Source organism: Vulpes lagopus, chromosome 5 (assembly GCF_018345385.1).
Source record: "Vulpes lagopus strain Blue_001 chromosome 5, ASM1834538v1, whole genome shotgun sequence".
NCBI lineage: Eukaryota > Metazoa > Chordata > Mammalia > Carnivora > Canidae > Vulpes > Vulpes lagopus.
In genome coordinates, this window is record NC_054828.1 from 24,147,710 (window position 1) to 24,159,116 (window position 11,407).

The 11,407-nt window shown below is 36.0% G+C and overlaps 1 protein-coding gene across 1 annotated transcript in view; it reads right to left on the bottom strand.

Moving 5' to 3' along the window:
- The window catches only part of TMEM182 (transmembrane protein 182), a 59,145-nt gene extending 50,869 nt beyond the window's left edge, over positions 1 to 8,276 (bottom strand). The window contains exons 1-3 of the mRNA XM_041757076.1: positions 7,975 to 8,276; positions 7,645 to 7,744; positions 5,477 to 5,575 (exon numbers count right to left, since the gene is read on the bottom strand). Coding sequence (XP_041613010.1) covers positions 5,477 to 5,575; positions 7,645 to 7,744; positions 7,975 to 8,106 — 331 coding nt within the window. The 5' untranslated portion in view covers positions 8,107 to 8,276. The remainder of the gene's footprint in view (positions 1 to 5,476; positions 5,576 to 7,644; positions 7,745 to 7,974) is intronic.
- Between the last annotated feature and the right edge of the window lie 3,131 nt (positions 8,277 to 11,407).

Consider the following 11,407-nt stretch of genomic DNA (forward strand, 5'->3'; position numbering starts at 1 on the left):
ATTTTACCACCTCATTTTCTATGATTTTTTTCTTAAAGATTGTATCTGATATCAAAAAACCACTTCTATAATTCCTCATCAGTATCTGCTGCTCTAACTAATGTCTTTCGGGGAAATCAGTATTGTACATCAAGTTACACGCTGAATTATTTCAAAATGATGTTTTAGCATAAACTCAACTTTAAAATGTTGAAATTCAAACCAAATTCCATCCTCCACTTCCAAATATGACCCTTCCTCCTATTGTTCGTATTTCTGTCCTCCTTATCAAATTTTCCTAGCTGAAATCATTCATAGTTCAGTACCAGTTGGCAAGTAATGTGGTACGATGGCATGATACAACAACAAAGAAAACCTATTCCTACCTTCTGATTCACACTTCCGTAAATATAATCCAAAGAAGTAATACAAATTATGAAAAATGTTACATGTATAACATTATTTTTATGTTTTATTATTCATTTTTTTCATGAAATTATTTTTAACGTAGAGGTAGCAACTAACATTTAAAATTTAAGAAACCATTAGGTTAAAATGTGGAGAAATGGTTGCTAACTGAGAAAAGATGTATGTTTATATTTATAATAATCAAAACTATGTACAATATGCATATAAAAGGACTGACAAGAAATACCCTAAAATAATATTTATCATTTAGACAGAGATGACCATCCTACCTTTTATTACACATTGTTTAAATTGAATTATGCCTTTTCAAAAAGGAATTTCTTCATCATCTTAGATTCCTCCAGCTTTCTTTTGTATGACTACCAAGTTTTACACATTAACTCTTTAAATATCATCTATATCCATTATTCCCTTTTCATCCTTGCTACCCCACCCTTGTCTGAGCTCTTTTTTTTAAGATTTTTTATTTATTTGTTTATTCATGAGAGACACAGAAAGAGAGAGAGAGAGAGAGGCAGAGACACAGGCAGAGGGAGAAGTGGGCTCCATGCAGGGAGTCTGATGTGGGACTTGATCCCAGGTCTCCAGGATCATGCCCTGGGCTGAAGGCAGTGCTAAACCACTGAGCTACCCAGGCTGTCCTTGTCTGAGCCTTGATGACTGTTGATCCTTTATGGAATCAGCACTGACTACCAGCCCTTCTCCCTTTCCTCCTCTACGATCCTGACTAAAGAGCCAGGCAACTCCAAGTTGCCTCCAAGTTGCCAACTCCAAGTTGCCAACTCCAAGTTGCCAACTCCAGCTTACAGAGGCCACATGACACTGTCCTGGTGACTAGCACTTTGGTGGAAATCTACTGGAGAATTCTAGGGATACTCTGCTCTTCTGAAGATGAAAGAGCATGGTGGCAACTGTGCATCTGCCAAGGATGGTGGGAGGAAAGCCTGAAAGCGCCTGGGTCCCTGACAGCATCATTGTGGCAGCTGCTTTTGACCTTGTTGTGGAACAAAACTGCCCTTATTTCTTACTAGTTAGTTTTCTGTCACTTACATCCTAACACATGGCTTTCCTACATGATTCTTTCCTGTTCTAGTCGGCTATAGTCTACTTCATCCTACAATTTTGCCTAAGGATGAAAGAAGAGAAGACCAGAAAAGAATACAAAATAAATAAATATTGACAATAAAAGCAAAGGGCAGCTGACATGTGAAAGCAGTGCTGAAGATCTAAAAGTTATAAAAAGTATGAAAAACAATTTAAGAGTAATCTAAGTCCACTTAATAAAGGTTTGAGAAATTCCTACACACACCAACAGCTCCTTAGGACATCAATATTAGTACCACAGTATAGGGTAGTAACAAAGACTCTCCCAGAGTATACATTTAGCATTCAGTCTACAGTGGGTACAACCAGTGAGCCAAACACACAAGACATCACTGCCATGGAACTTAGAGTTGAACTAGGAAGGAAATACATGAACAAAATAATTACACAAGTAAACAAAGTCTGTGCTATGGATATTCAAATTAAAGAATGACTCAGTCAGTAGAGTATTCAACTCTTGATCCCCATATAGTAGTGGGATAGGGGACTGGCAAGGAAGGCTTCTTTAGAACACTGAAGTGTGTACTAGCTTGGGGGATGAGGCTGCTTGTTAGAGAAATGAAGGGAGGAGGTGTGGGGAAGAGAGGAACAGCTTTTGGGGAAGAGGGATGCCTCCTACAGGCCCTAAAGCATGAGGGCAAACACTGATTCTGAGAAACTCAAGGAAGGTCATGGTGCGTGTTCTTGTTCCAACTCACCAATAACAGAAGAAACTATGTTCAATATATTCTTCTTACGAAGAAAGTCAAGAAATTTTTGCATTAAGTAATTCCATAGAGACATGTAAGCATTTACTAAGTGCCATGCACTATATTAGGTTCTGGGAGTATACAAATGAGTAGGATACATTCTGTACTTTAGGGAGTTCCAACAAATAATGAAGGGAGTAAGGTAAATAACTGTAGTTACATATAATGAGCACTTTGATTGGGGGGGGCAAAGGCTTTTGGGACACTGACAAAAATGACTAATTCACTAGGGCTGAATTATCTAGAAAATTAGTCTATGTTCTGTACATCATTGCCAATTGATACCAAATAAATGCACCACGACTGGGTTTAATCATAAAACAAACCAGAAAATATAAATTCTGACAGATATCAAAAGGTAATGAAATTGTTTAAAGGATTTCAAAGTATATAATCCTACTTTAACAACCTCTCTAGGCTTGGGCAAATAACTAGATTCGAGCATAACCAAATTTTAGAATATGTTTTTGAGACAAAAATAAAGGAAACACTAAATTAGACCTGATTATACACACAGGTCAGGATCAGATAGAAAAGTAGAAAAAGCCAACATAGTGTTAAAATTGGTCTTTTGTTGAGATCCTGTGAAGAGACTTATACTTAAAAAAATTTAATGGCTAAAACTAAAATTTGCCCTTTGACTCACTGTAGCTTTTAAGATTATCAATAAACAAAATCCAGAGACTTGGACCTTTGCATTTGTTCTGCCAATGATCAGCTGTGTCACAATAGTCACATGGTTTCTCTGGCTCTCAGTCTCCTTATTATGAAATAGAATAATTTCATCAGTAGCATCCAATAATTATAAAATAATCTTTCCAGAAAAATTAGACACCACTATATTATTTTCACTGATTTCAATACTGGCTAACTGCAACTGCAAGAATTCAGGAGAATACAAAGCCATTTTGCCAAGCTGGAATATATCAGATTTTACAAACAATACTTTGAATTTAGCCAAGATAAATTAGCAAATGTATAATGCCGGATAATTATAAGGCTACATGAAGCCAAAGAGTGGCTATGGAGTCTAGTAAAGCCCAGATGGCCTCACTAACTAGAAAACACGACTTTTAGTCAAGTAAAACTCTTCTAATGATATCCATGGCTCTTCTCTTGGAAAAGGGAACCATAAGAAAAAATCACCCAAATATAATATCAGATATCATTGTACTTTATTATGAAGGTACATGAAATATGTATATGCTATTTCTGCTGTAGGACATGTTTCTTCCCATCTCAGTGATTTTTGCTAAAGTGTTTGATAAAGTTGCTTAAAGTGAATAGGGAGTTACAATATGTGAGCCAAAGAGGAGTCTGATAATTTAAAACAAAAAAAATTGGAATATGGTTTTGTCATTAGATCCAAAAAATGACAGTAATTATATGCAGTGCTACATAATAATTCTAAGCATAATTGCAGTATAATTTTTGTGACATGCACTTACTATCCATCTCCATCATAATTATTATGTTTAGATCATGTCACCTTGTTTTTCAAGTTCTCTACTATTTCCTTGAGGTGCAGACTTTTCAAATATGTAGATTCATTTTAAATATATGGTGCCCACGATACCTATCTCATCACAGGGCCTGAACATATAAATATCAATAACAATACTAATACCTATGCAAATACCTAATGTTGTGGAAAGTCAACTCTGTACCATTTATCAGTCCATTTTACAAAAGTAAGAATGTCAGAGGATAGCTTTTTTATAACTTTTGTAATACAAAATGGTTTATCCTACTCTTTCCCACGCCATCTCTTCTCTTCTCAGTTAGAAGGTCCATGTAACACACTATGCAAAAGGCTGTGACAAATGGGAACTGTCTTGTGCAATTTTTAATGAGGAAGAGTACCCACACCACACAATCTCAAGGCCAAAAGCCACAGCCATTTTGAGCAAAAGCAACTTTGATGGACAAGCATGGCTATATGTCAACTTGCCTCTTTTCCTATCCAGATCTCATGCACACTCCGTGAAATGTCATGTTAATCATGTGATATAAGTAAATGTTTATATTCTGTGCATTAATTTGTTTAGACCACTCATATGGCCTCATCTAATTAGTTGAAGGCGTTAAGAGTAAGGGCTAGATTTCCTAAAGACATTATTCCAGAGTTTTCAGCCTTCAGATTCAAGACTATAATAGCAACTCTTAATCAGCCTGCTGGCTTCCCTTACAGATTTTAGACTTGTCAGCCTCCACAAACACATAAGCCAATTCCTTAAAATCTCTCCATCAGTCCATCAAACAATCAATCATTCTGTCTCCCCAAACTCCACCCCCACCTATATATCTCCTACTGATTCTCTGGAGAATACTAATATGAGATTATTTGGAACATTAAATATATTACTTATTCTCTTTAAAAAAACAAATATTTTTGTATCTGTTTATGACATTGGTAAATTCTGAACCAACTCTTAGTTTTAAGATTATGATAAACACCCTTTATTAAAACTTCATGAGGGGATCCCTGGGTGGCGCAGTGGTTTGGCGCCTGCCTTTGGCCCAGGGTGCGATCCTGGAGACCCGGGATCGAATCCCATGTTGGGCTCCCTGTGCATGGAGCCTGCTTCTCCCTCTGCCTGTGTCTCTGCCTCTCTCTCTCTCTCTCTCTCTCTGTGACTATCATAAATAAATAAAGAAAAAAAAATATTTTAAAAAAAAATAAATAAAAAAATAAAACTTCATGAAACCAGCTGAGAATAAAGCTGACATATTGAGCCTATGTACTTTCTATAAAACTAGATTTAAGTATATATTATGTATTTGCCATATGAACTAAGTTTGTGTACTTTCCATAGAACATATAGTATGAAAATATCAAAGAAACTAGGTAATCATGGCTCTCAGTTATGATATTTGACTATTCTTTTTCTATAAGTTATCACACATAACAAAGTTCAATCATTTTGTAGGAAAACAGGAGCATACTCAATTTGTATGTGCAACAGCTGCAAAAACAATGTTTTAAAAGTAGGGTGTGTATTACAATTATTTTTCATTGTAAGACTAGTTTTAGGTCAGTTAAACCCATAAGAAGCAGTTCTTCCTAATAAACATAATTATTTCCACATTGGAAAATACACATTGGAAAATACAGATAGATACCAGAGAAAATGTTAAAATGATACATGTTAAAAAAATTTTTTTTCAGAAAAACAAGTCCCTCTCCAAGGGATTCTGTGGATAGAAGTACTTACTAACAGCAGAATCATACGAGGTTGAGTTGTGCTCGCCTCTCATAAAGGGATATGGTGACAGGTAAGCATGTGCGCAGTTCTTGGATGGTGGCTGATTGGCTAGGAAGGAGACCAAACAATGGCAGTTGTTATTGAGAAAATGAATGAAGACTCATTCTTAACAGGAGAGAAATATGGGATCTCACAAGCTAAATAAATTGCAGGTTAGATCAACAGATTCAGAGAACTGTTGAGTGAAGGAAAAAAATTCATATCAAGAAACTCAGAGGATCTGGAAAGCGGATTTATCCAAAACATCTAGCTCAGGACATAGTTCAATGCAGAGAATGCACCTGACATCACCTTAAGGTTAAAGGCCTTACCCTTCATTTATTTTCACAACCATATTCTCCAGTTCCTAACATGACGCCTAGTGCATGGTAAGTATTCAAAAAGTAATTGTTTTAAAAATCTAATAAACTTAGATGTAGGGTGGTTCAGTCAGTAAATTGTCTGCCTTTTGCTCAGTTCGTGATCCAGAATCAGCCCTGCATTGGGCTCCCTGATCCTCAAGGAGCCTGTTCTCCCTCTGTCTCTGCTTCTCTGTGTGTGTGTGTCTCTCATGAATAGATAAATAAAATCTTTTTTTAAAAATTAGACTTAACCTTGATCAGTTCTGCTTAACATTAAAAGTATTCTATATTCTATTTTTAGGGAAAAATGGAAATAATAGGTTATACAAGTTAATAATTCAAAAGCATTTTTAGTATTTGGAGAAAAACAAGAAAAAGTTTTAAGATTCTATTTATTTATTTGAGAGAGAGAGAGTGAGACAGCACAAGCAACGGGAGCTGCAGTCAGAGGGAAAGGGAGAAGCAGGCTCCCTGCTGAGCAGGGAGCATGAGGTGATTCTCAATCCCAAGACCCTGGGATCATGACGTGAGCCAGACAGATGCTGAACCAACTGAGCCACGTAGGAGACCCAAGAAAAACTTTTATGTTGTTTGAAAACTTCAAGATTTCACTGCGAGGAGTGAAATTCTTCCTTTCTCTAAGTCCTTGGCAAAGTCTTCCTCTTGCACAGTCTGACTTTTAGACTCTGTTAGTCTAAAAGTATTTAGACTAACTAACTAACAGAGTCTAAATACTTTTCATTGGCAGATTGCATGCTTATTCTCTTCCCCAAAATGACTATAAGATAGCCTGTCAACTATTTCCTGCAAAATTCCATTTCATCATTACTTGGTTCCTTTTATGTATGCCAGCTTGTTGTCAGCTTGCTTAAGTCTTCCAAGATCTCATATTTTTATTATATATTCTTTTATTGTACAATCTTGACTACTGTGTAAATGCCATATTTTGATATATCACAGGAGTATATAAGGAGACTAATAATTTCAACCTATAATAACCTTTAGAGTAATAAGCAGTTTTTATTGTTGAATGCAATAAGATAGAATCTAGTTATTTTCGATGAATCGATTTTCAAAGATTAATATAATATAGGAAATACAGTGAAAAGAATGCATTGTATTTTCAAGAGGCTACTCTACTTCAAAAGAGAACTTTCAAGTTTCTATGAGAGAATGCAAACATCAAAAGCCAGGCATTTCTTGATATTGCCCACAAACATGCTTAAAGCCCAAACAGAGTGAGCTTTCATCCACTGCTGTCGGTAATTAAGTTTCATTATTAAAAAAAAAAAAAAAAAAGATTTTTTTTAACTTTAAAGCCATGGATATAAAACAACATATCTCTATTTCTAAATTTTTAAATTTGCGATTTCAAGTGTTGATACCCAAACCCCCCCCAAAAAAAAAAAACAAAAACAACCATTTACTTGCAATACAGCAATAATAGACACTTGAGAAAAACACCATAGGTAATATATAGGGTTTTTTTTTTTAATTAGGGTTAGTGTATTTTAAGTAAGAGCAAGGAAACAACAGATAATTCAGTTTTGCATTGATTATTCAGACTTCTACTTTAGGTTAGAAAATAAAATAATTATTCATATAGCCATTTCTACCTCCTGAAAAAGAATCACTTCATGAGTCTTTTGGAAGATGTCCTTTCAAGATTCTATAGTTAAGAATCCAATCCTATCTTGTAAGTGATCTGTACTAAATAAGAAGCTTTTCATTCTTATTTTAATGACAAGGGGGAAAATAAATATAAATTGCACTTACTGTACCAGAACTTCCAAATACTAGAATCATTCCCTTCCACAATCCCATTAAACCAACATCTCCAGAAGAATCCTTCATGGTGGAAAGTGACGTTCTCTATCTGCACAGGAACACAGATGAAGTAATGAAGTAACTTGCTGTCAACCAAAGTACGTAACTAGGAAAATATCAAAGCAACATATTTTATCCCAAATAATAACGGTCAGTAGTTTTCTACCTATCTCTTCTGTAAAGAAATAGGCACTCCACTACTATTCTCTGATTTCAAGAGGATACATAAGGCTATCTTCACCCTACCAAGTACATCAATATTTGGAAGAAGAAACGCACATTCTGTTCACCTGAACACTTCCCCACTTCAGTTGCAAGAAGCCAATAATCCGATCCAAAAGCCACCAAAAAGAGTAAAACCCCCAAAGCACCAAAGAGAGCCCCAAAGAAGATGGCAATATTTAGTCTCATTTTCAAGTCACTGGTTTCCCTTTAAATAAAATAAGAAATTAAGAAATGTCAGACACCTAGCTTCTCAATTAAAAAAAAAAAAGAAGAAGAAAGATGTTTTGAGTAAGCAGGATCTTCTTGAGAAGCCTCCCCTAGCTCATGTTGTGGTGCTTTCTCACTCACACTCAGCCAGTGGATTTGTGTTCCCTTTGCTCTCCCCTGGAGGCACTCCAGCCCAGCAGCTGAGAATGGCCAGCTATTTTAGGATACTGATTGAGGAGCTGTCTCTCTCCCATGGGGATCAAAAAATAGCTGACCTTCCCTTAACTATAGAGAGGAGTATCAGGAGCTGGCTAGAATGACCATTATTGCTGTTGGGTAATCCATAGAAGTGGAAAGAAGATGGAGTGGTATGAAGTCATTGGCAGTATTGGCTCAACATCTTAATTGTCTGAACGAGCTCCTCTTAGTCTAGAATGACCATTACTATCCCAAAGCCAAAGACACTTAAGAATCCCTTTGAAGATAGATAAATAACAGCTATAAGAAACCACAGAGAGTTCTCTTAAATACAACTGAAGTTGTAATTAATTTCTTAATTCCTTTTGGATATTATTGGGATACAAAATAATCTGTGGGTCAAGTGGTCTAATGTAACATGCAACACAGAGTACAGTTCAGGTTTATAAACTACATTCAGATGTATACTTAAAAGATCAAGAATAAAGTAACATAAACTATTTATACAAAAAAAGTACTTTCATGCCACATATGCTATTGGCATAAAAACAGTATTTTGTACAGCAGCTCCCAGATCTTGTAGAAGTTACTCCAAATAACTATCCCCAAAGTGGCCAGGCGAAAAAAAAAAGGCTCAAAATATATTGTTTTCTGGATTAAGATGAAATAATCTGGTCTACTATTTCTTTTGTTCCTTTTGTTTTAAATATCTGACTCCCTCTTAATATGTCATACTTAATTTTCAAAAATTTTATTTAAATTCAGTTAGTTAACAAATAATATATTATTGGTTTCAGAGGTAGAGGTTAGTGATTATATAATATATAATACCCAGTGATCATTACATCATGTGCCCTCCTTAATGCTCATCACCCAGTTATGCCCTCACCCCACCCCTCTCCTCCAGCAACCCTCAGTTTGTTTCCTATGATTAAGAGGTTAGTCTCCCTTTCTGATTTTGTCTTGTTTTATTTATTCCTCTCTTCATCTATGGTCCTGTTTGATCCTTATACAAACCACCTAATGAATTGACACTTCCTTCATGCCTTGTTCCTGTTTTTTATTTTTTCATGCCTTGTTTCTACAGTTGTTCTCTTTTCATGTCTGAATATGCCAGAGAAGATTTTTAAGTATTTGTGTAATATTTTAAAATGTGTACTATCTCTATGGCTACTGTTTTTTTAAATACATATTCTCAAAAATAACATGAGTTACTGCATCTTCTGAAAAGGCATCAGCTCTACCACCTTCCTTCACCACTTCTGCTTGGTATGGGACAGATCCTTAAATAGAGTTCAGTGAGGGCAAGAGATGACTCTTCAGTAAGGATGTAGGGCCTTGGTCAGTTCCGGCTACATGAAGTCGGAGGTGCCTGAAAGTCACCCGAATTCTAAGTCACAGAATCAGTGGCTGTGAGGGTTAAATGGAGTTTGACAGTACACCTGAGATGATTCTTCATCTAATGCTCAAATCTCTTTTGTAAGACACCCCCATGGCATCAAGCCCTGCCATTTCTAGCCTGTCTAAAGGACATCAGTAATGTCCACACAACCCTGCCTTAATTTCTGGCAAAAGCTGCTTCCCTAAAGTTTCCAGGATTAATCCTACTCAGTGCTCTGAGATTGCACAGCACGAGTGTCCATTCCTGTCACATGACAATTTTCTGCTATCTTGAAGAAAATAGAGTCTAACACCTTACTACCACCACCTTTCCAATTTGGAGGCTGTGATAAGCAGAGTAATCATCTCCCAAAGATATCCACACCCTAATGCTAACCATAATCACATAATCTGTGAATAGGCTATTTTCCACTGCAATATCCTGGGCTGTACACAGGTAGGTCCAATCTAATCACATGAATCCTTAAAAGAAAAGTAGAGAATCTCTTCTAACAGAGTGGTCAGAGAAAGAAACGTGACAAGAAAAAGGATCAGAGAGTTGCTGGCTTGAAGGGACCACAAGCAAAGTAATGTGGGTGGCTTCTAGTTCCTGGAAGAGGAAAAAACAGATTCTCCCTGAAAGCTTCCCTGAGAAAGAAACATAGCTTTACCAACACCTTGTTTTGGGGGATTTCTGACCTCTGGAACTACAGGACAGTAAATTTGTATTGTTTTAAGCCAGCCACTAACTTTTTATTAATTTGTTACAGCAACAATGGGAAGCTAATACAGATGCTATTTTCTAGTTAATGCAATATGCAATCAAATTAAGTTTTTTTTGGGTAGAGCTGGAGTAGGAAATACAACTAGTTCTCAATAGTGCTTATTGAGAACTTAGGAGAGTCTAGGCATTTTGCCAGATATAAGGTTACAGTACACAGACCCTGACCTAGAGGAGTTCATACCCTACTGGGAAAAAATGATTCGTTAAAATGAAGTACATAGGAACGCCTGGATGGCTCAGTGGTTGAGCATCTGCCTTCAGCTCAGGGAGTGATTCTGGAGTTCCAAGATCAAGTCCCACATCAGGCTCCCTGAATGGAACCTGCCTCTCCCTCTCCCTGTGTCTCTCATAAATAAATAAAATCTTAAAAAAAAAAAAAAAAGAATGAAGTACCTAGAGGTTGTAATAATGAGCTTCTGGCCAACCTAGACACATTCTCCTGCTCCCCACCCATCCTTCTAGCAGCATTGGTGTGGTTGTGTAGCTGTGTTTATAGGCATATCAAAAAGGTTTGTAGTAAAGATCTATGCATTAATACTAAATATTTAACACATACATTCACAAACACACACACACACACACAAGCAATTAGATTTTTAAAATAAGCAGAAAGGAAAAAAAATCTTTTTTTTTTTTTTTTAGGAAAAAAAATCTTTAAAAATAAGCAGAAAGGAGTGTAGGGCTTTGTTATAGTTCATCTCAATTTTGATCTTTGTCACACACACACACAAAAAAACATACACACACAAAATCACCTTTCTGGACTGGTCCATCAACGAATAACATTTTCTTACTATTTATGGTTTATCCAAAAATGTATCAGCATCATTATAAAAATGTGTTTATTAAATCAATTATAAGTAACCAATCTAATTTTTTCCACCATTCACTTGTAAACATCTATTTGATATCACAGAG